Source organism: Mustela nivalis (assembly GCF_964662115.1).
Source record: "Mustela nivalis genome assembly, chromosome: 6".
Classification (NCBI taxonomy): domain Eukaryota; kingdom Metazoa; phylum Chordata; class Mammalia; order Carnivora; family Mustelidae; genus Mustela; species Mustela nivalis.
In genome coordinates this window covers 145,993,388-146,017,848 of record NC_139025.1, presented here as the reverse complement: position 1 = coordinate 146,017,848, position 24,461 = coordinate 145,993,388, and the positions used below count along the sequence as shown (strand labels likewise).

The window sequence follows — 24,461 nt, the reverse complement described above, 5'->3', positions numbered from 1 at the left end:
CCATTCTACTCAAATCATCCTGTGCATATGAATTGCCTGGGGATCTTGTTAAAATTTAAATTCTGATTCAGAACATTGAGGTCTGAGGGGCTGAGGTCTGAGAGGCTGCATTTCTAGCAAGCTCCCAGATGGCCCCAGTGCTGCCGGTCCACGGACCACACATTGAGTGGTGAGGCTCTGGGGAGTTTCCGTCGCTCTCACTTCCTAAAGGCAGCCAAGAGAGACTCTCACTTCCTGCCTTGCTAGATGTGGTTTTACAGCTCTCATGACTATCATGGCCTCTTTGCCTCCCAGTGCTTATGGGCTCCTCCTGCCATTTAGTCCTGTTCCACAGCTGGGGGGGGGGGGTAGCTGAGGTGGGGAAGGATCACTTCTTGTATCCTCACTGATTTGTTTTCTGCCCAGTAGTTACTAAACACTCTGGGCCTGACTCCTCCAGGGCCAGAAACAGAGATGAAGACACTGATCAGAAGCTTCTCGGGAGAAGAGCAGTGAGTGCCCTCCACAACAGGATGAACACCAGGGCAGAGGAGGACATAGATGGTAAGGGGATGTAGGTGGTAGGGAAGCAGTGGGGGAGGGGAAAACATCCAGTGAGAATGTCACCTCCTCCTGGTAGGGGAGGAGGTGACATTCTCACTGAATCTTAAGGTACTAGTAGGTGTGAGCCAGCCGAAGAAAGGGGAGGAGGGAACAGCATTCCAGGCAGAGGAAATAGTAGGTGCAAACATTTGAAGGAGAAAGCATGGTGAGCTCAAGACACTGCAATTAACTATGACCAAAGCATGGTGTGTGTGTGTGTGTGTGTGTGTGTGTGTGAGAGAGAGAGAGAGAGAGAGAAAGAGAGAAGGGCTGGGGAGAGGGGTACGGTAGTATATTAGCGTGCTTGGGCTACCCTAACAAAAGATCACAGACTATGTGGCTTAAACAACAGACATTTATTTTCTCTCAGTTCTGGCGGTTAGAACTCTGAGGTCAAGGTGTCAGTCAGCATGTTTGGTGCCTCCTGAGGCTTCTCCCCTTGACTTGCAAACCCTCTCTTCTCCCTGGGTCCTCACATGGTTGCCTTTCTGCCTGAACTTTCTGTGTCCTCATCTTCTCTTTCTGTAAGGACATCAGTCTTCTTCGATGAAGTTCCCCCTAAGAACTCCGTTGACCGTACTCTCTTCTTCAAAGGCCCTACCTCCGAATACAGTCACATTTTGAGGGACTGGGGGCTTAGAGCTTCACCATATGAATTTGGGGGGCTGCAATTGAGCCCGGAATAGGCAGTCAGAGGTAGGATGGCCTTCTTCTTCGTTTTGTTGCTCTCTTTACCCTTCCATAGGGGGGAAGCTGGACAGGGTTTGGAGGACAGAAGCTGGGCGTGGGGGAGGACCCTCATCCGAGTAGGGGTTTCCACTCCCTCATCTGTGGAGGTTGTCTCTATGACTCATACTCTGGGTTTAGGTTTTAGAGGCATCCCACACCTTGGGGTTTTCTTTCCTGGTCTTCTCATATGTCCTTTGTTCCAACAGCCGGAGGGTTCCTGGGCTGCTGTGTGCCACGACCACCTGGTGTACCCAACACTGGAGCCAACGGCCCCTAGGGGGACAGACAACTGTGACCACTTTCTGCTGGTCTGGGGAACCATGAGACTCTTGGCATGTTATCAGCCTTGAAAACCTACACGTCTTTGCCAGAGAGGCCGTTGGGCCTTCTGAACATTTGCAGGGCTGCTTTATTTCCTTGGTTCACATTTACTATCAGTAGCCATCCTTAAAACACAAGGGCGTGTGTGCATTTTTGAGACTGGGAGCAAAACTGGGACACTTGCCCTTGAGAGAGAAAAGGCATTGTGTCAGTGAGAGGCACTCCAGGATAAGTCCTGATATAAGAAGGAGCCACAGGGATGGAGAAGCTGGTCCCTGGGGAGTATACCTGGAAGGAAGTCTTCTATAAACCTTGACACCCTCTGGTCATTTTCCTGTCCTAATCCTAAGTATTAAGCCTCTTGGCAGGAGGCCTGTTAGATGCTGAGCAGGACAAGGGCTCCTTTATTTTTAAAGGAAAACACTCTGCTCTTCAGAAGCTAACAGTCTATTTGGGTAAACATTCTATGCACCCACATAGCAGTTGAAGACAACCAAGAATGAGCTCCCCAAATATACTAATATTGGTAAATGTTTATCATTTGTATTGCTTCTTTCATCTCAAGGCTCATTTTACATAAATAAAACACATTTCTAAATCCCGAGTTTTCTCCTATCTGTTCTCCAATTTCCCTGAACGTTCTTTTTTTTTTTTTTTCTCTCCCTTTCCGTTTCCCTTGGATTTCGGAGGCACATTCTTAAAATTACATCTACACTGATGTTTATTCTTTTCACTTCTTTGCTGAGCTTTAGGATATATTCAAATTAAGAGATATAATTTAAAATGTAGAACTGTGAATACAGTCAGTAGCAAACACCCGCTATGGGCTCTGAGTAGAAAGGCATATGCATCAGGCTAATTGTAAAGTGGGGGTGGGGAGAGAAAAACTCTGAGGGAGAAAAAATAAGCTTCAACTCAGCCCAAATATTAGTTTCAAGCCAAAGAAGTTGGCCTAGCCCCAATTCTATCCTTGGTTGGACACAATACATGATTGCTGTATTTTCAGAAAAAGAAAAAAAAAAAATCCATCCATAGGGTGAGAATCTAAGCATCTATTTTCCATCCCAGTAACAATCAGAAATCATTCTTTGCATTTATTTTTCAACTTTGTATTTGCCTGTGAACAAAATTGAAGCTGGCAAAGGATGGTTCATGTGAATTACTTGAACAACAGTTTCTCATTGTGTTGAATTACATTGAGGCTGCTTGCTGTGAAATCTTGCCACAGCTCAGGAACAGTGAAAGATATTGTCACTTCTCTTTCCCGTGGCCATGAAGTTAACCCACTTCTCTCCCACATATATGAACCGATGGTCCTTTCCAAAGTGGGGGAGAAAAGCTTCCCAAATCCTAATCACCAAGCATTTATGTACAGCTTATTAATGTTTTCGGAATAAAAAAGCCGGTCTGTCTTCCCCCGTCACCTGATCTTTGTGCTTCCCTACATCGCATTTCCAGATTACATGGCTTCTCAGTGTTTGGAATACCTCTAGTCGCCAAGAAAGAGAGGAGTCATGGAGCCCCAGCTCTAGCTAGCAGTATTTTCATCTAATTTAGGAAAGTCCAATTTAGAACCTAGCCCAAAAAAGTAGCAGAGAGGCAAAAATAATCACAAGGGTCCTCCAGGCGTTTGGGATGCCTACGGATCCTAAATTTATCACCCACCACTAGGGGGGTAGAGGACGAGAAAGGGTCCAGGCTGGAAGTGGTGGCTGTGGCATTTCTCCAAGGCAACATTTAAGGTTGCCCAGTTGAGGCGTGGGTTGGGATCTGAGCTCTGTTAGCCTTGTTTGCCACAGGAGGGTCAATGGTTCATTTCAGAGGCTGGTTGGAGGGGAAACCACAGACCATGGCGGGGCTAAATCCCCTCTTGATCTCCCTCCTCCTCCTGGCGTTCCTCCCAACTTGAGGTGGGAAAATGCAGTTTTCTATTCCTGCCACTTGGTAGCTGTAAGCTCCTAAAAGCTACTTGCAGCTTTTACTCATGAAAATGGGTCTAATCGGAACAGTTCTCCCTGCTGTGAGATTTGAATGTTACACAGGGCATTAACATACCTAACCAACAGTCACGTTGCCATGCAGAGACGGGGGTGGTCAGTCTTTTGTGCTGCTTTCTTTGCGTAGGAGAGATGCCAAGTAGAAGAACCTGAGCTCGTGAACCCACCTCATCAACCCTGAAGCCCTCATCTACAGGTAAATAAAGGACAAGTGAGGAGGGAAGGAAATTGAAGGTGTTAAATTCTTCTTTCTGATGGTTGTGAGGCTGACACCCGATTTCCTTCAGGCTGACTTTGATTACTCTTCAAGTCTTCAGGCACAGGATTATTTTCATGCCTGCTTACCGTTAATTACATGGAGAAGCTACAACCCTAATCCAGAATCCTCTTTCTGGCAGCAGAAGGGTTTGAATACTCCAACGACAGTTAAGTTTTGACCTAAAATAAATGACCCAAACTGAAAAAAGCCTGTGTCCTTCTTGGACTACACACAGGGTAATGTGGTATAGAGTGAAGAGAGCTAGACTTGGATTCAAGTACTTTCCCTTTTGAGCTGTGTGACCCTGGGCTAGTCATTATATATCTCTGAGTCTCCATTTATAAAGTAGAAACCGTATACTGAGTTCTGCTGTCCTCAAGAGACAGGGACTGGTTTCAGAGGCTGGCCCTGCCATTGAGTGGATATGTGACATTGGCAAGGCTACTTAACCTTCCCAGGACTCTATTTTCTTATCTGTAAAGTGGGCTAATAATAGTATTTAGCTTAGAGGATGGTTGGGAGGCCTAAAGGGTAGAAGCAGGTAAAGTATTTAGAATGGGACCTGACCAGAGGAAGCACAGGAGAAACATTACCTCTTGTTGTTACAAAGTATGTAAACAACACTTACAGACCATGATGCACTCAGCATGCTATTTCAAGAGCTTCGGGGACAAGTAAACATCTCTGCTTTGCAGAGGCAGGAAGGGAACTAGCTCATGGAGGGTCTTCTCAGGGAAAAGAATGGAGGTACTCCCCTGAAGCCTGCTGGAGAGGGCCCAGCAGGTGGGCCAGAGGCAGGACTCAGTAGAAATGTCAGCTGTGCCTGACGGTAGGGTGCAGGGCATAGGGGAGGAGCTGCAATAAGGGAACAGACTCTCTGGGAATGCCGCAGCCCCTGGTGACATGAATGGGGGGAGGGGGAATGAATAGTAAAAGATCTCTGCTGGGGGGAGCCAATTCAGACAGCAGACAGCCAAGACCAGGAGAGGGGAAGCATCTGAAAGGGACACCAAGTCTAGGTGAGATCATGTCTGGAACGACAGGATGAAGCAGTTTATATTTAAATGGTATGGCAAGACAACGCCCCCACATTACACCATCCATTCTCATTCAAGTTCTTCAGGAGGAAATAAACATTATGGAAGTGTTAATTGCTATTCAGTTTCAAATTTTAGCTCGCATTTGTACACAGGAGCCTAGGAGAATGGCACATTTTCTCTGACACATTATTAAGTAAAGGCTTTAGAAAGAATTGGTTGAACCCCCCCAGTGGCCCAGGCAGAAGTTGCTGAGCCTTCCCGGTACTGATCCAGTCCTCCCCAGTGTTTCTGAGCTCCCCAAAGCTGTGGGACGACTAGCGGATCCTACTGGCGTTGACTTGTGGCCCAAACTCCTGGTAATGATTATAAATAAAGAGCGGCTGCCACGGGGCGCAGGCTTTCAGGCCAAGGACAGGGAAGTGGCCCGGGCCACAAAATTAGGGGAGGGGAATGGGGATCAAAGCAGCCCTGTGGCGAATCGTTTCCCGCGGGCTGTCGCCTCGGCTGCATCATCATTCCTGAGGACAGGTCACTGAGACCGTGCAGCCACCCAGACAGCGTGGCTGGGGGTAGCTGATAATCTGTGCGGTTCCCGACGGGTTAATCGAACTTCCCCCTTGGGGGTGCTTCAGTTGCTTTCTCTCCTTGCGGTCAGGAGCCCTTTACGCACGCCCAGGGGCCCGGGGGAGCAGGAGCAGGGGCCAGCCGGCTGCGGAAGCCTCAAGCAGCTCTGACCTCTGGCACCTCCCCAAGCCCCGGGGCGCAACATCTGTCCCCAGAAATAGCCGGGCGGAGGGGAAGAGAGCGCGCCCACCCCTTCCTGGGTACTCGGTCTTCTCTCTCTTCCTAGAAACCGGCTCGCCCCTCCTCGCGTCTAGCTCCCCGGATCCCGAGCTCTCCGTCCCCGTCCCGCCGGGGCGCCCCCGCACCCCACCGCCGCGCCCCCAGTTGTACGCGCAGCACCGCCCAGCGCCCGCGGCAGCGCGCCCCGAGCCCCGCAGCGCCATCTAGGGGCCGGGCACCGCCTTCCTCCCTCAGGGGCACCCCCCCTTCCTTCCGCGCGCGCCCCGAGCTGCTCCCCCTCGCGCCTCCCCGAGGGCGCACCGGCGGCGGGGGGCGGCCCGGCCTCGGGGCAGACGCACAGGAGGCGAGCGCCGGCGGGCGAGGGGAAGCGGGCGATGGCAGCGGCGGGCGTCCGCGGGAGACGAGGCGGCGGCGGCGGCGGGCGGCGCGAGGAGCCCCTGTGATTGGCACAGCCCGAGCCGGAGGAGGAGGCGCGGGGAGGGCGGAGGAGGAGGAGGTGGAGGAAGGGGGCGAGCGCGCGCGGCGGCGGCGGCGGTGGTGGCGGCGGCGGTGAGGAGCTGTGCCTTTCACCTCTTCAGCCCCGGCAGGACAGGGGCGGCCGCCGCGGGCCCGGGGCGGGGACAGCACGCAGGCTCGTCGCGCACACCGCCGCCCGGCAGCGGCCCCGATACCCGGGGCGAGCGGGAAAGCGGCGGCGGCCGCGGCGGCGGGGGAAGGATGCAGGGGAAGAAGCCGGGCGGCTCGTCGGGCGGCGGCCGGAGCGGCGAGCTGCAGGGGGACGAGGCGCAGAGGAACAAGAAGAAGAAAAAGAAGGTGTCCTGCTTCTCCAACATCAAGATCTTCCTGGTGTCCGAGTGCGCCCTGATGCTGGCGCAGGGCACGGTGGGCGCCTACCTGGTGAGTCCCCTTGCCAACTCCGCCGCGGGGGCCCCCTCCGCAGCCCGGCGCCCGGGCGGCCGGCAGGCACGGGGAAGGGGCCGCCCGGGCCCGGGGGCAGGCGGGCATGACCTCGGCCCGGCGCGGAGGTTGGCGAGTGGTGCAGAGGCGGCCGCCGGGGGAGCTGCCGGCCCGGGCTGCCGAGAGAGCGGGGAGCGGGCGGGACCGCGGATGCCGGCAGCTGCTCGCGCGGCCGGCGGGGGCCCGGGGTGCCCGGGGAGGAGAGGCGGCGGGCAGGTGGGCGTGAAACCGTTCCCCTCCCCGCCGGGGAGGCGCAGCCAGAGGGTGACTTCAGGAGCCCCCTCGGAGAGGCAGGCAGCGCGGTTTTCAGGTGACCTGCACATGGCGAGAAAAGCCAGTTAGCATCCTGCGTCCTCTATCTCCATTCCATTCGCCTCGAGAACAAATCCATTATGCATCATTTTCTCCGGGCGCTTTCTCCATGCGCCAATTACGGGGGGGATTTAACAGCTTAGAGTAAAATGCGCCCGAATGTGGCCCTGATCCGAGCCAGGACTGCAGGGGGGGAATATTCCCTCTCCCTATCCCCATAGCCATCTTTCGGCGTCTGGGATAAAGTTACAGTACCTGGAGAGCAGCTGCGAGTTTGTATAGTTCTGCTACCCATGCTCAGACCTCGATTCCCCACCGTGGTCTCTCGCCCACAAGGTGTTTGCAGTATTTTGCTCTATGTACATCCTTCCAAAAGGGGATATTAGTGCCCAGACGGCCCAGGGGTGCATAACATATCAGAGGAAACAGCTTGTAATGACTCAGCACTGTCAAATACCTACTTTGTCCTGCCCGGCGCAGGTGGTCCCAACTTGAGTTAGACTCTGAGTGCACGTCCAGACCCAAGTACAGCCCTGCCTACACGGGAGAATATTTTTGTTTTCGGAGTGTAATGTTAAATCATTACTTGGTGATTGACCTGCGACTGAAATCAAATGTCTGAGACTTTGAGTGTGGGTGGACAAGTTTGATGGCGATAGAATTGGACAAGATTTTGGCTGTTGGATAAGGGCATCTACAGACAGAATCGTGCTCTTTCTGATGTACCAGTAATCCCTCCTTCCTGGCCTTGGGGTCCAGTTAATGAGATCCAGACTGCCGGGGCAGGGCATCATTCATAAATGGACTCCAAAGACTCGGGGGCTTGCAGTCCAGAGGAACTATAAGCAGGTGTGGTCTCTAGTGTGGGGTGAAGTCAGTTTCGAGGTTATGAGAGCGGGTTGTTCAAGCTCAGCTCTCTGTGGTGTGCATCTCTGTTCTATAAAATGCACTTTTTCTGTAGTTACAGTTCAGGCAGTATTTGTGGCCCGTGGAGTTTTGAGGTAGGGATAACTGTCTTGGGGGGCGGGGGGTCCGTTTATCAGAGCTTTCATGGAGGGAATTTGATTGTTAAGATCTTAAAATAGGTATATGTATTACCAAGATGCAAATGCACAGTAAGAAAATATTTATAGGTCTGTACTGGGAGCATATGCAAAGTATGTACTACCTGACCTGGTCTGGGTTTGGGGAGGTATTTAGTATATCCACAGCTGTCTTCAGTTTCACAGTTTGGTGGCCCTAGACCACCAAGCAGAGTGCAGTATTCATGTGTGGCGAACAGCAACAGAACTTTTCACATCGTGAATTATAAAGGAAGGCACGGGCTTAGTTTTAGCTTGCAGTGATCTAAGGGTCTTAGAACGGAATGAGGCTGGGCTTCAGCCAGATGAGTAGCCTAAGCTCCTTTAGAAAGTTGAGAAGCAGAGGGCTGATGGTGAGGCAGATATATAGAGGCAGGGCTGGCACCAGGAGATAGAACGTTGACTCGAATCCCAGAATAGGCCAGTGGCAGGCAGCTGAGGAAGTCAGTCCACCTAGGAGGGGGGGTGGCGGGGGGGGGGGTGCTGCTTACCGTTTCAGCCTGGGTTGAGAGAAAGCTTAGTTCAGAGAGCTAGGGTAACAGGAGTCAACAGGTGACCGGCAGAAAGGAGCTGGAGGCCCAGCAGAGGACAGGCCTAGGAAATTAAATTCATTTTGGTTACTAGGAGTGGAGGAATAAGGTGCTCAGGGCTCAGCCTTGCCCAGCTGCTCTGGACTGTCCATTGCCATCTGAACCTCATGAAAATAGATAGTTTGCTTGCCAGGCTTGACCGAATCCGCTTGCTGTGGGTTTTACTCTTCTGGGCCGCTGGGGAGTTGGCTGTTCATCTGTTATTTTGGAGGTGGAATAAAAAGTTTGTTATTCCTTCAGCTGTGTGAGACTTCTTTATGGATAACTGGGGAATGAAGCATTGTAGGATGTTTGCAGGAGAAGCAGATTTCTCCCTGTTTAATTCATCATGGCTTTCTTGAGAAACCCAAGCGGCTGTACCCGGGGTCGGTGTGCAGGGTGTGTGTTGTATGTGATCTTGGCATTGGCAATCAGCCCGTCCCTCTGATGTAGCATTTTCAGATACCCGAGGAAGGGCACACTTTGGGACATGGCCAGCAATGCTTCCTTCGGGGATGGGGGGCAGGGGACGTGATCAAAAGTTCTGTGGCAGCGATGGTATTTCCTATTTGATCCCAATAGTGCACGTTTTCATTTTGTCTTTTTTAAAAAAACATTTGGAGGCTTCATTTCATTTCTCTGTTTACTTTCTGGAAAGGCAGATTGCCCGTGTCTTCAGTGACACTGGTGTAGGCTTCCCAACTGCAGAACTGAAGGAGGAAGTTGCCTGTGATTTGAGAAGCAACTTTGAAAAGCAGGACTCTGCGTGTGTTAGTGTGTGAGTGTGTGCGCGAATGCACGCACCGTCCCTCAAGAACCTGCCTAAGGAGGAAACTCAAGGGAGACTTGTGTATGAGACAAACACTAATTGTTAAGCTGGGCAGGGGACCAGCAGCTTTTTGCCTGGGTGTGTGTATGTGTGGGGGGGGTGTCTCTCAGGAGAGTGCAGAAGGCTGTTGCCCCCCACCCCCCATCGTAGAGATAAGGTAATCATGCAACCCCAGGCCAGCTGTGGATTCTGAAATCTGTTACACTTGCAAGTGTTTCAACCTGAAATTATGCTTCAGATCAGCCAACAGTCACAGGGATGTTCTTTCATCGTTCCCGAAACAGCCTGATGGGCCACAAAATAATTTCTGTAGCAGAAGAGAGACCTGTCCGGTTTGATCGACGTGGCGTGCTGGGTCAAGAATGTGATTTTCCTTTACTTGGGCCTCGGCTTCGGGTGGCTCCAGTCTGAACTGACCTACTTGCAAGGATGTGACATCTGCTGAGGTCTCGGGCCCTTTCGAGAAGGCGTAGGCACGTGGGAACCACTTGGAGAGAAAGTCAGAGGGTGCGCGCTGCCTGGTGGCGCGTGGAGACCCCCTGAGATGTTTGCAGCCATTTGTGGACGGTCGCCCTGTGGGCAGAGGTTCGCGTCCATTCTCAGACTGCCGAGGACCGGAGTGGATAAGGCTGCGTGCAGGAAATGAAAGCCTCTGACCCCTCTGGGTGGTTGTGATTGAGGCTCTCCTACAAAGGCATTTGAGTTTCTTCAGGTTGAAAACTTCAGGTTGCAGGAGGAGTCTCCAGGGTGGGGTGTGCTGGTGGGGCCTCTGACTCTTGGGGGGACTGGGGAGTCGAGAGGGCTGGGGGGGCGGTGGGCATTTGCTGATTGAGAATTTTGCACACCCTGAGACTGAGGTTGTGGGGAGGAGGTAACAAGCCAGAGACGTGAGTGCATGTCACAAAGCTCCTTCTTACTGCCTGATAGTCCCTTTTTAAAAATTTTCGGCCGGAGCGCATTGCATAGCTTGAGTGACTGGTAAGGTGAGACTGTTGGATTTCATATTCTTTCTTCTTCTTCTTCTTTTTTCAATCTCTCAGGAAGCATCATTTTGAAGAGGGGTATTTGCATCTCTTCCCCAGAAGCAGACAGCTGAGTGACATTTTTAAAGTCCTTGTCAAATTAGTATGATGACTAAGGCCACTGTATTTTACTTAATCAAATTATTTTACACACTTATGGTTGCTCAAAGTGACGAATTTTCTGCCATTTGCATAATTACTGGATAGCCCCAGGTAGTGAGAAATACAATTACCATGATTTTTTTTTTTCCTTGCTGTTTGGTTGCAAATGTTTAGCTAATAATTATTTAGGGGAAAAAAACGATTTCTTAAAATTCCTTTCAGCCAGCTTTGTGTACACAGCTTAGTTTCTGGAGGGGTTTTTCTCTTGTGTGGTTAACAGCCCGGGAAGTGCATCCGTTGTGAAGCGAGCGCGATCTCTTTTCCTAAATTTTGTCACTCTCCCGCATTTCCATTTTAGATTCCTTACAGAGAGGATGACCCAGAGGCTTCTCCACGGAGAGACTGCCTTACTAATCAGATGCCCAGCATGTAAACGCATCTCCTTGCCTGCTGTTGGAATGGTATAGCTCTGTGTTAGACTGGAGAAGTTTCCATTGGTGCTGGGGGCAGTTCAAGCAAGCGGGTCTCAGAATTTCCCTTGCTCCTCTGAAAGTGAGCTTTGAAGTTCTGCCTTGTTCAGGGAGGGGCTCATTTAGCAGAGTTAAGTATATGGTAGTGAAGAAACAATGAGGAAACAGCCACATCGGATGAAGGTGAAGGCCTTGAATAAAGAAAAACAAATCTGTGAATTTTACTGGTTAATGGCTGACACTGGTGCTCCTTTCAAGGTCGGTGCCAGGCCTCCTGCAGAGGCTGGGGAGTAGAAGGCATCCTGCTAAACTGACCGGCCGACCATGTTTCTTGGGTGAAGGAGGGCTCCTTGAGGTGCCAGGCAAAGGGGGATGGGTCCATCTTTCAGGTGACTGGGCAAGCACGTGCGCAGAAGGTGCCCCCCCCCCCCCCCCCCGCCCCGCTGGAGTGGAGAAGAAAACTCTACCAGCAGCATTTCTACTTCCAAATTGGGGAATAAATTTAAGTTGCACTGATGGAACTGCAGTACATCATTTAATAAATAACCACATTTCTCTGAAGTAGCGTCAAAGTAGTTATCGCTTCTACTTACTTATATTTTGTATGTGTTCTCCATTACACTATATGTATTAATGTGTGCATTCTGTGTTTCTAGACATACATGTTCTTGGACAGGATTATGTACGCCAAATATTGAATGCTGTCCTTTTGGGAAGATGTTAAAGGACGTTTCAGTGGTAATTTTCATAGTATGGCTTAAACACAGATTTAACTGAAGACCAATCACCTATGTTCTGTTCCCCTTCAGAAATGTTTTTGGCAGTCTGTAGGCACAAAGATAGCATCCTTGTTCTTGTCACTTAGCTTTGCTTCTGTTTCTATACGTGCATCTACAAAACAGATATAATAAACCGGAAAAAAGGAGTGGGATCACTGATGTTGGATCACAGGAGAAGTGTGAATTGGTATGGGTTGAGAAACTTGTATTTTATGTAACTTAAGTGTTTCTGTGTTCATGTAACAGGCAGGATTGCTGGATGGTTAAAGCTCCCAGTTAAAGGGTGAAAATTCCGAGACGGAGACTGACAGCACCTGTGGCAGCCATGGCTCAGTGGGGGTGAGCTTCAGAAGACCTGGGGTTCACTCCCATGTTCTCCCCTTCTCAGCTCTGTGTTCTTAGGCTGATGACTTAGCCTCTCTGTGTGTTGGGTTTTTATTTTAAAGCCGGGATCATGATCGTACATACCCTCATAACGCTGCTGTGAGAACTCACGGAGTCGGTACTTGTAAAGCACTTTGGCTCACAGTGCTTGATGTATACTAGCTATTCATAATGACCTGGTTCTGTGTATTTACTGCAGACCTTCAGTTTGTAGCCCCAACAAATGAGAAATAAAGTTATTTCAATCAAGTGTTGATTTGGGTGTAGTGAATTGTAATATCAAGTAGTTTACTATGCTGCATGAACATTTTGTCTGGGAGGTAAAAGGTTTTTAGTAGTAAGAAATCTGCCACCTGCTAATTCTGTTTATTCCCTTATTATAAATATAGCAATCCATTTTATCTTAAAGACACTATAAAAATTAACAGTCATGTGGGAGAGGAGCCCACTCCAGTAATGGTGACGTTGAGCATTTCTAGTCAGAGGGTACTTCCAGGTGGGTGGAGTAGGGATGGAGGGACAGGTGCCCTGACGCCTGGCTTGGAGGGGCCCTGTTATCTCTCGCTCTGGTCTGTGGCCACAGGATGGGGAATACTCGACGGTCTTCTACATTGTGCGCAGCTGAAGAGCAAGGAGGAGGGTTTTGGACTTGGAGTCAGAAGACCTGCATTTGAACCCGGGACCTTCTCCTTCCCAGCTCCTGACTTGACTTAACCTGAGCCCCAGTATCGTCCTTTTGAAAAACAGGTCCTGTCTTCACAGATGGTTGGGAGATTTAGATCTGTGGACATGTGGTAGAGTGTTTCCGCATAGGGGAGGGATTCAGAACTTTCACACTAATGACGTAACCCTATTCCTTGACCTTGGCACAGCACAAGTCCTTCCAGGGGCCTGAGAATTTGCTTCCTGAATTGGAGATCTGGGCCCTTGTAGCTTGTTCTGTCTCTGGATGAGGGGTGACCGCTCCAAGGCAGCCTGGGGTGTCAGGAGGTGAGATCAGCGACAGCTCTTACGGACATATGCTGCCCTCTGGGCAGCCTTGTTTAAGATGAGCAACCTTGGGGCTCAGTCCTGGTTGCCTAGGGGGTTCTCAGGGCTTGTGCCACACCCACTGCCTCTTAGTCCTGCGGTGTGAAGCAGGGTCCGTAGGCACAATTATGGGCATTTTACCCCTCTTGAACCTTATTGGTTTTCTCGGAGGCTGAGCGAGTGGGCTGTTGATGGTGTGTCATTTCTCGTCCCCTGGATTCATTCCCCTGAGCTACGATGATTGTTTAGGGGGGACACCTTTGCACAGAGACACTCAACTTTGCTCCCCAGGTCTGGTCACCTCTGTCCTTGGGAAGTATGAGGAATAAAGCAGGCTCTTCTCAGTGACCCAAACTGCAGTGGCTATTTTAGGTGAGTTCATAGATTCATGGTCAAGGGCCATAGGCTTCCCAGGAGAGCACGCGCTCTCTGAGGACCCCTGCATCCCTAAACCCTGGTGGGGTCGGCTTCACTGAGGAAGAAGCCCTGTCTCCTTCGAAGGCCCTGGACCTTCTGCAGCCACGGCTGCGCAGTGAGCAAGCTTGGGGGGCTTCCCTCGTGGGCATTCCAGGGACCGCCGGCAGAGCGGAAACGTTCCACTGAGTGCGGGCAGAATCTGCAGTTGGCTATTTCCAGATTCTTTATTTCTGTTTTTCTTTGTGGCTTTGAGCCGAGGCTTTCTGAAAAGGGAAGCCCTTCCTCACGGAGGTTTTAGTAGCTCAGTTTTTTAATGGAAACGATGGTCACCCAGCCAGCTGCTTCCAGAAATAAGCAGACATTCCCCTTCAAATAGGGAATAGTTACTCAACTAAGACATAACAGTTGGTCATTAAAATTTTGCGGGGACTTAGTACAAAAGTCTCATTTATGACTTCCGGTTAACGCTTGCTGAAAATATTTAAAAGCCAAAGGCAACATAGGCTGTTTCAAGCCATTATTTTTGAACAGGGCTGGTGGGGGTGGGGCAGGTATCATGGACCCACTGTTCCCCTTTGACTTCGTGATTCCCTTCAGAAGTAACCTGGCAATACCTCTCCAATGCTGTTCTCCTGGGAGGTCGGGTCCCCAGTGGCCTTTCAAGATAACCTGGTAACAGAATGGAAGAGTGTTGAGTGCGACAGGGATGTCTTGTTTCCTTAGCACTGGGTTTTGTTAGAGATCTTCACTACGAGCGCTCTGTGAATCCTGGAGACTAGCAGGTGTGACAGCAGGTGTGAGTTACTGTGCAGGAGAACGAGTGCATCTGTCTGTCCATCCGTCCACAATCCCTACATGAGTTCTGTACGACATGGTGGCAGATTCTAATTTGTCTGGCAGGTGGCGCTTTGGGACGGGTCTCTGGATAATGAACCTGGCTGTCTAGGTGACCCTGGACACTTTCTGGTGGTAAGTCTAGAGCCCTTTGTGGCTCTCACTTTATAGCTACCTGAGTTCCCGACGGTGCAGAGTTAGCAGAAATGGGAAGGAGCCGAGAGCAGGCTTTCAACAAATAGTCCTGGGGAATATAATAGAATATTAGGCAAACTCCTCCCTCAATCCCTGCCCACACAACTACAGGAACTTAAGCAAGAGAGAAATGATTATTTTTACCTCCATTCCTGCACTGGCAAGGTTGGTGGAGGGAGAAGTGTGTCACAATGGTGCTTTTCAATTAAAGACTATTGTACAATGTTCTTGGGACTGGCTGTTGTCTCCCTCCTCCCCCTTCGGAAAAGGCTTATGTAAAACAGGCAGCTCCTTCTCTAATTGTTGGATTTGCTCCCCCATTCTGACACTGCCGCTTTCCCATCTTCGGTTGATGAGAACGAGAAATTACCACCTTGAATATAAGCAAGTGGAAATTGGAAAGCTGCCCTCTGCTTGATTATATAAGCTTTCAACTACCGTACCTGAAATCTCGTGTTTACCTTGCTGAGAATTCTCTTAATGAAGATACACATTTCTAAGCAGCACGGACCCATATGTTTTTATTATGTAAGCTTCAATTATTGGGATGCAACCCATTAAAAAAAAAAAAAAGAATGGTGTTGATTAGCTCAGCTCTCCTTTGGCTTTCTGGGTCAGAGAATGGTTAGAGGTACACCTGCAGAGCCGCCTAGAGCTCTCCCCCTGGAACTTGGCTGCCCGATGCTTCAGCACCAACATCTTCCCTGGGGATGCGCAGGTGCACCCTGGGTCTGTGGTCACCACCACTCTCCAGGTTGCAGAGGGCAGGTGTCTGCAAAGGCCTGAGAGAGTGCCCAGGTGATTCAGAGGCATGTCCGGGAATACAACCACAGTTGATTGCGACTGGCTTTGCAGTTTGGCCATCTTTCCCAGAGCGCAGCTGGCGTGGCCTTTGGAGTGGACTTTGTCTTGTTTTGCATAATGTGTGTGCTGGTTTCTCCTTGTGGCTCATCGCTCTGCCCTCTTCCCAAAGCCAGACTTGTGTGACGTGCACAGCTCGGCACGCTCCGTGGTCCATTCCGGGTTTCCAGCCTCCTCTGCTGTAGACAGCTGCTTATTTTGTGGTTGGGGTGGGTGCTGGGAAAAAAGACTGAAAGGAAACTCGACCCGTTGAAACAGATCTAGGAGAGCAGCAGATAGGCCTCCACTATCATTATGCAAAACATCGAGGGCCAGACTCACAATTTATTGTGTGATTTATGATGGGGCTGTCGCGCTGCCTCCCCAGCGTGGTAAATACTATGTCGGCTGGAAGGCTTAATATGCCAACAGCAGGTTTTCCGCCAGCCCAAGGGAGGATGTCTTTTGGAGACAAAACCATAAATTAGCACCTTCGCTTTACCTTGGCTAATGCGTGGAGAGGCATAGAAATCGAGAAGTCCGAAAGCCGTTCTGTAGCTCTGTTGCTGGTGGTGGGTGAGAGCAGGGAGGGAGGTCCTTGTCACTGCACAGGGGCTCAGGGTGGTGTGCGGATCCCGCAGGACTTGGGCTAAAGGCAAGTGCAGCCCCGTGAACCTTCTGAGATGCGCAGGTGGGTCCGATTGTCCCACCGGCGTATCTGTCCCTGGGTCCCAACATTGGCTGTGGCTTGTGTTCTTAGGTCTCTTTAAAAATAACTTCGCCAAAACTCTGCCCTTGTTGATTTCGTCTTAGGCAAAATCAGGGCACAGGAGTAAGGAATTTCCCCAAATGTGCAGTTCCACCCTCCGGACTAGCCCACATTAGCCAGCAGGGGTGAGCCGGTGAGCAACCCGGAAGACTTTATTTTTGGAGATAATGATTATAAGCCCATATAAATAAAAATAATGTTTTGGTGAATACAGGGGGAAAATAATTGATTTCTGTCTTTTAAAATATTCCCCCCCCCCTTTGTAAAAACAGACTGTGTTTCCTAAAAGGCATCGTACCTATTCTGAATGGGGTGAGCAGATAAAAATACATACGTCTGTATTTCTCTGTCTTCTGATACTTCCGATTCCACTGGGGAAGGCTTTTTCACTTAAGTACTAAAGCAGCAATTAAAGACACGGTGAGGACTCCTGGCACCGAAGGCTGTCAGGGAGACCACTCCGTGTGACAAGGGACACATCTTAGCTCCCCAAAAAGGAAGTCGAGTGTTCTTGTGTTCAGGTCTGTCGCTTCTGTGACTGCTTTTCTCTTTGCACGGGGGGAGCTGAGCTCTGGTGGTCACGGTGCTCAGCTTAGGTCTGTCACCTCCTGGTTGGTCATTAATTTTCTTCTTGCTTCCCTCTGCTGGCCCCCCGTCCGGGGTCATGCTTCACCAACCCTGGCAGGGTGTCACGGTCAGATCTGCGAGACCTCTGTGAGGGTGTGCTTCCCGAAGTCAAAACCCTGGTCGTTCCCAGGTAGGACTCTTGTGCCAGCCTTATGCCGCTGGTACTGTCTGTACCCGTCTGCCAGCCCCTTCCTTGGTTGCCTTCCCTCCATCCTCATTCCAGAGATACAGCGGAGTTCCCCACCCCCTCCAGGGCAAGAGCTCCAGTCCCACCTGTGACCGTGGGCGGTATGTTAATTCTTGCCCTCCTGGACTCTGCTATGTTTTATTTATTTATGTAAGTGGGGTCTTACCTTCTACTTAAGCATTTTCTTTCTCTGGAGTTCAGAGGGCAGTAGGGCTATTGTCAAACATTTTCTTTACTATCTCAGATGTTAGACTAAAGTTGGGGTATATTTTCTCCCTTAGATAGAGAAGGGTGTGATGTGAGGTGCAGAGATGGCGACTTTGATTGTTTATCCTTTGGTTGGAAGTGGACTTGGACCCTGGAGTGGGAAGGTGAATGATATAAAGGTGTTTCCAAAGGAGGAAATGGGATGTGTGGGTTCCCTGGGGCTCTGCTGAGACGTATGACCATGACCATGGACTGGGTGGCTTAGAAAAACAGATTTATCTTCCGGCAGTCCTGGAGCCGGGAGTCTGAAATCAGGGTGTGGGCAGAGCCAGGCTTCTTCTGAGACTCTGGGTAGAATCCTTTTTTGTTTCTTTGTAGCTTCTGATGGTGACCCTTGATCACCTACGCAGTGGTAGCCTTTGCACCATTCCCATATGTGACTCTAAGGTCACATGGCATTTTCCTTCTGTGTCTCTCTCCTCCTAGAAGGACACCATTCATATTGGGTTAGGACCTACTGTAATGACCTCGTCTTACCTTAACTACATCTGCTAAGACCTTGTTGCAAGTAGGGTCATGTTCACAGATTCTAGCAATTAGGACTTCCACACAGTCCTTTTGGGGTGACAACATTCAACCCACGATATCTGGAGAGAAAAAGAGCAAGGGACCCTAAAATGGTCTGATGGTACAAAAAGGAAAAAAAAAGGAAAAGACAGATTCTTTGCCCTCTTTAGGGTTTTGGGTTGGGTAGGAAGATTATGGGAGGTTGTTGGCTGTGTGTCATTCTTCGCAGAAATGCTGCCCTGTGACTGTCCCTGTTCCCTGTCTCAGTAAGTGAGGGGATCACTGTGTTTCTGTCTGTGACATGGTGGTGAGGCTGTGGGGGAGTGAGTCTGACGGCATTAATGAATAGCTTGGAATAAACCCTTTCTTGGTTCTGGGCACAGTTGAACGCAGGGATTGGCCTGGGTGAGTACGGCATCTGATGAAGGGAAATGTGTGTTAAAAAGAAAAAAAAAAGCAGCCAACAAGAAAACCTAGACATACACGTAGTTGAGCATTTTGTGTGTATATATTTAGAATGTGTGTAGTATCTCTCTGCTGCTCCTTCCACCTGGGACTCCTTAACAGGAATTAGGCCCAGTAAAATGTCCAGCTGGCCCTGTCCCTTCCCTGAAGTCCTATTGGATTTGGTAAGACTGGAAGAGAATGTCATCACTGTGCCAGCCAGCCCAAGATTTGGCCAGGTGTCTTATACGTCAGGACCAGACACCTGCGTTCTATTCTGATTCATGCCCATGTGTTTTTGGTGGGGGTGGGAGCTGTCTGACTCTTGGAGTTTCTCAGCATTGGCTCCTTTTAAGAGACTACAGCTTGGTCTCTGCCAAACTCATTAACTCGGACAACTTCTTTCAGTGCCGTGAGCAACGTTGACTTTGGTAAGGTGTGTTCTTGGCCCTCACGGAGTTTATATATCCTAGCAGGAGGGATGGCATGTTTATATCTTTTGCACTAATGACTCATTCCTTAGACTGTCTCGGGTCCTGGACCAGGCAGCGGCTCTGTCCTCTGGGAGCCGTGCAGCTGGTCCAGCTGTATCTGCTGTCCCCTGAGGGTCAATGAAATCTCCGCCCTAGAAGCGAAGTGTTGGGGCAAGGTGGGAGGTGGTGTCGGAGATGGGCCTGGGCAGAAGAAGAGAATGTTTGTGGTCGCAGATGTCATTTTGTCAACCTGGGACAGAGGAGATCCAAGCGAATAAGATGTCAGGCTAACATGGCAAGCATCTGGCTGGAAGAGCCTCCGTAGGTGGGATGGGGCTGGGAAGCCTATGACCGAGAAGGGGCAAGCTGGGAACACGGCCACAGCCACATACAGGGGCATGTCAGGGCCAGCACCAGAAGCTGCGCTCCAGCCAGCGGTGTGGGGGTGGTCCGCACCTCTCTTGGCAAGGCTTCTATCCCTCCCCCCCAGCTTTGAAGCGATGCCCTACGATGCTGCCCGAGGCTACTGTGCCAGCATATGGAAGGAAGCAGCATCAGGGCATCTTCAGACCCAGCTAGAAGCAAGCGTGGCTGCATGGCATAGCCACAGGGCTGAAGGATGCTGACTGTCTCAGAACACTGTGCTCACCGGGATGTGGGCAGCGGAGGTGGTGGAGGTTGGGGGTGGGGGGAGCTATAGCATCCGTGCACAATGGCACCTCTGTGTTCAACCTCTCTTTTGAATTCTCTTCAAATGAGATTTCTGCAAGATGAGCTAAAATTAGGAAAGGTCCTATCATATTTGACTTCTTCTTCTTCTTCTTTTTTTTTTTTTCCAAACCCTTTAGCTTGGCCTCGAATGTATCAGTTCTGGATAACTTTAAAGCTGGTAACAGGACAAACTGTGTTCACACACAGGAAATGTCTCCAAACAGAAAGTGGGCGTGCAGTTTACAGTTTGAAAATTGGATGGAGGCCATTCAAAATTCCCCTCCTGTTCTCCTGGAGAAGGACTTGGCAAAATGCTGAGGGGGGCATTCCTCCTGGGAATAATCATAAGGGGCCAGAGGGAAACCATCTTCTGAGCAGAGCTAACCAGCTACTGGGATAAGGGGGCTGGGAGGCGTGTGGGGCATTTACTGAGCTGCGTGCCCTTCGATGTCACATCCTGTATACAGGGCATGTGGAGTCTGGCCAGAACGCCTCTGGCCCGTTGACCCACACCCCCACACCTGTTGCCCACAGATAGCCGATCCAAATGTGGGCCAAGACAGCTCAGGAACCCTGTGTGGCCTCATCACTTGGCTCTACTATTAACTTGAACTTCAAGTTCATGCTTGTTGCTTTTGTCTTAATATAGAGGGCTTACTGGTTTACTTATTACACAAGAACTACATGGGTTGAAAATTTGGAAAATAGAGATAAACATAGTTACAGTTAAAAAAGAAGAAGCAACAGCATCATCCGTAACGCCAGGACCTGGAGATAAACTCTCAACATTTTGGAGCCCGTGCTTTTCATCTCTCTGGGTTGACCCTGCACTTCTTTGTGACTTTGGGGACAGAGTACAGGTGACCCTTAAACAGTGTGGGGTTTGAGGGCATCAACACGCACCTACCTTCCCCGCTATGGAAAACCTGTGTATAACTTCTGACTCCCTCAGAACTTAACCACTCATAGTCTACTCTTGACCGGAAGGAAGCCTTACCGATCACTGAGACCGTTGGTTAACATATATTTTGTATGTTTTATGTACTATACACTGTATTCTTACAATCAACTAAGCTAGAGGAAAGAAAAGGTTATTAATACATTTACAGTCCTGTACTTACTTTATGGGAAAAAAAATCTGGATATAAGGGGACCCATGCAGTTCACATCTATGTTGTTCAAGAGGCAACTTTAGTAGAGGTTATCGGCTTTGTGAAGTCCATGTCTACGGTGTGTTAATCTTGTGTGGCTTTGGGCCAATGACTTTACCCCTCCATTGTAGCCCTAAGATTGACATGGTGTTCACACCTATTTCATACTAAATGGGGTAATCCAGAGTGCTTAGCCTGTGTCTCTGTGGTATGTTACTGTTGTTACAAATTATTATTCTTCTGTAATAAAATCAGGTCACATTGATTCCTATTCTGTCAGAAACTTACTCTTTCCCCTAAACCACTGGGAATATTTTTCTGTAAAATCAGATGTTCATCTTTGGTGTCATGATTATAAAGGAAAATGACCCTACTCTTTCTGTAAAAACAATACCTATTCATATGAAGAATTTTATTACTTTATTTTATTTTTAAAGATTTTATTTATTTATTGAGTACATGAGTGGGGGGAGGGGCAGAGGAAGAGATCATCTCAAGCAGACTCCCTGCTGAGTGCAGAGCCTGATGCAGGGCTCAATCCCAGGACCCTGAGACCTGAGTCAAAATCAAGAGTCATATGCTTAGTCACCCAGGTGCTCCCACTGTGAAGAATTTTAAAATGAAGAGAAGTCCAGGTAAAAATATTTTAAGAACTTCCAAAATTTCATTCAGATATAACTGACTGGTGTTTGAGGGGTGATAGTTAATTACTTTCCTCTGTTTCCCTTCTCCCACCAATTAATAATTGTGTAGACATGTTAATCAGCCACAGGGGTATACAGATATCAGCTTGGAGTTTGTATGGAGAAATTTAGAGTTTGAGTGACAAAACTCAGTTTATGGCCAGATTTGTGCTCCTCGTTACTTAGCTCGTGGTCAGAATGATGGGCTGTTTGCCTCTGCAGGGGTGCACCTGCTTGGGTAAGCTTACCTCCTGGAGGGGCAAAGAATGCATGCATCCTGAGGACTGCTCATGGTAGGGGATGAAGAGGAAGAGGTTGGGGCTTCCTTTCCCAACTTGACAGATCAGATAAGTTTCTCTAGTCACCTGTGGGGAGGACTGAGTGAGGAAGTCAGAAGAGCAGATGGTTTTTCTTTGTTTCTTCCTGAAAGGAGCGGGTCCTCCTCTAGTATGGATCAAGGTGTGGGTTTCGAGAAGAGGAAAGAGTAACTTGCCCATAGAATTATCATTAACAGTATATCATTTCAGAGTTCTCTCTGCTCTTCCATGGAAAATTGGCGGGAGGGCTAGATATGCTTCATAAAATCTATATTCTTGAAATAAAAAGTAGAGAATTTAACTGCTTAAATTTAACAGAAGACTTAATTAAAACTTAGAAGTCCCTGCCTTCTACCCTTGAATGTTGCTGTAGAAGGGTCCAAGGCCATCCTGCTTTGTCTTCCTGTATACATTATGTGCTCATAGGCAAGGTGCTGGAGGAACTTTTTCTTGGTATCTGACATAGAATTTAACCACAACGTATATTACTGCCGCATGAAGTGTGTCATATTTGTGGCACTCGTTATCTTTCAGTCCACGGATTCAATTCTTTATTAGTTTCAGGAGAATTTTCTTATATCATCTCGTTGACCTTTCTTGGTTCTCTGCCCCGAGTTCTCGGCTATAAGGACACCAGTTATTTGTATGTTGGATTGTCTTTGAACTCCATACTTGTTTGTTTTTCTTTGATTACTTGGATCTGTTTTTATCGATATTCACTGATTTTATTTTAGCTTTCCTGTAGTCAGTGAATTGATGCGAAGCCATCTTTCTTTGGTTTGCTGTAGATTTTACTTTATGTTACTTTTCTAATGTTTATTTGGCCGCCAATTAATTTCCTGAGGTCTACAATCTCATTCTTTTTTTTTTTTTTTGATTAATGTTGCCTTTGAGTTCTCACTTTATTGCACTCACATTCATATTAATTTCTATGGCTCCAAGATCTTTTGAGGGGAATTCTCTTCTTGGGTTCTGTTTTCCTTTAGGCTGAATTTTTTGTCTTTGATACAATGTTTCATTTGTCCTTTCCTCCAGGATTCTGTGTTTGTAGAGACCAGGCCTTTTTGTTTGCTTTTTTTCACTCTGTTCTTGTCCGAGTGTATCTATGCAAATCTCTCTAGTTCCGGGTGTGGGTGATTTCTTGATCTGAAGCCTCTCTTTTTTGCCCCCTTACTATGGAGTTGAAGAATGATGGCTGGCTTTTTGTTTGTCTGATGGCCACGCTTTCTGCATCCTGAGGACCTACAGAGCATACGGGGCTGGCCAAGCCATAGCAGGTGGTGTGTAAGGTGCTGACTAGTTGTGGCTAGAAGATGTTGGCTTGATGGTTTTTACTTCTGGGATGTTTTAAAGGTTATTTTAGGTGGGTCCAGCCTTCCCATGGGGGAGTACACACTGCCTGCCTTTGGGCAGTATTCTCTGGCCTCGGATCAGCCCCGGATTTCCATGTGTACTCCTGGAGCCTTCACTTCCTTCCAGCAGAAGTAATCAGCACCATGGTTCATGGCCTCTTCATCCTTTTCTCCCTAGTGGATGTTTTCATTACTCCCCAGTTAGAAAAAAGGAATATATTGATAACTACTCATGCTTTTCTTCAGATTTGGTGATATTAATGAAAACTCTCCAGATTTTTATTTAGCCACTGGTTCACCATCCTGAAGGAGGTGAATACAGGATTATGAGCCTTGCTGTGCCATACCATTCTGTTCTAGAAACTTCTTTTACTTTCCCTAGCAGGTAGTATTTGAATTTTAAGACATCGGGTTGCCTTTTTTTTTTTTTTTTTTTTTGGACTGGTGATCTTTAAACTTTTCTGCTTTAAAAATTTTTTTTTGGTTAAGTTTTGAAAGAGTGAGATTTTGTGCAGAAGTTTGTACCATTTTAATTGAGAAGTACCTCCTATCACTTTAAATGTTTGCATAATATTCTACTGAGTCTCATTCCCATATTTCTGTTGATAGGTTCTTTACTGCTTTGTTTTGCCAAAATAAATCCAGATTTCCTCCTTACTTTTCTGTTTTGCTTTTTTAGAATCGTACTGTAGGTTGGTGAGGGTAAGGGAGCGATCCCAACTGTGGAGAATGGACTGTCATTGTCTGAGGGTCTTACCTTTGCCAAGGGCATGTAAATAGTCTGATTCGATTCTCACAACAACCTTGTGAGTTAAACGGCATTGTTTCTGTTTTCCAGATCAACAGTTGGGGGCTCAGAGAAGTTGAATACCTTGCCCAGAGTGACAGCAGTAGCATTTGATCGCGGGTCTCTCCACTTTGCCTTGCTCCGAAATTCCTTTTCTTTCGTTAGACCACACCTCCTTCAGAAATCGCAGCCGGGTGGAATGCTTAAGCATGCTTTTTTCTGTATCATATAAACATGTTACTACTTGTAAGAGAACTCTGTTCTTTTTTTCTTTTTCTTTTTCTTTCTTTGTTTCTTTCAAACTGGTAGGGAGTGTTGAACACGACTTCACCAGAGCCAGAGAACCGTGTTATCTGTCTTCTTTCGCCCTGAGTACAAAATGGCATTTTCAGGAGATGTGAGCTCTGGAAATGAGGCTTTGTACATTCCATGCCTTGTCACAGGGCCCCTGTTCCGGGCGTGTTGTTACCTGTGTGCTCAGTCCTCGACTGCATTTCTCGCTCTGAACAGCCAGACACTCAAAAACAAGGGCCATTATGTAATAATCCTAACAGCCCCCACAAAATTACAGACTGCTCCATGGCAGTGTGAACAGACACTCTAATTAATGTTTACTTCTTCGCCACACGGTCA

General features: G+C 48.6%; 1 protein-coding gene and 2 long non-coding RNA genes across 3 annotated transcripts in view; all 3 read left to right on the top strand.

Moving 5' to 3' along the window:
• The first annotated feature begins 284 nt into the window (after positions 1-284).
• On the top strand, positions 285-2,235 carry LOC309866498. Its single transcript, XR_014312722.1, has 3 exons — positions 285-543; positions 1,112-1,278; positions 1,518-2,235. It is a non-coding gene; the product is annotated as an uncharacterized lncRNA (long non-coding RNA).
• A 3,981-nt stretch (positions 2,236-6,216) lies between these two features.
• The window catches only part of SLCO3A1 (solute carrier organic anion transporter family member 3A1), a gene marked incomplete at its 3' end in the record, with an annotated part of 267,159 nt that continues 248,914 nt past the window's right edge, over positions 6,217-24,461 (top strand). Inside the window, exon 1 of the mRNA XM_082736521.1 lies at positions 6,217-6,629. Coding sequence (XP_082592647.1) covers positions 6,450-6,629 — 180 coding nt within the window. The 5' untranslated portion in view covers positions 6,217-6,449. The remainder of the gene's footprint in view (positions 6,630-24,461) is intronic.
• Positions 6,636-12,488, top strand: LOC309867568. Its single transcript, XR_014313246.1, has 3 exons — positions 6,636-11,066; positions 11,732-11,813; positions 12,101-12,488. It is a non-coding gene; the product is annotated as an uncharacterized lncRNA (long non-coding RNA).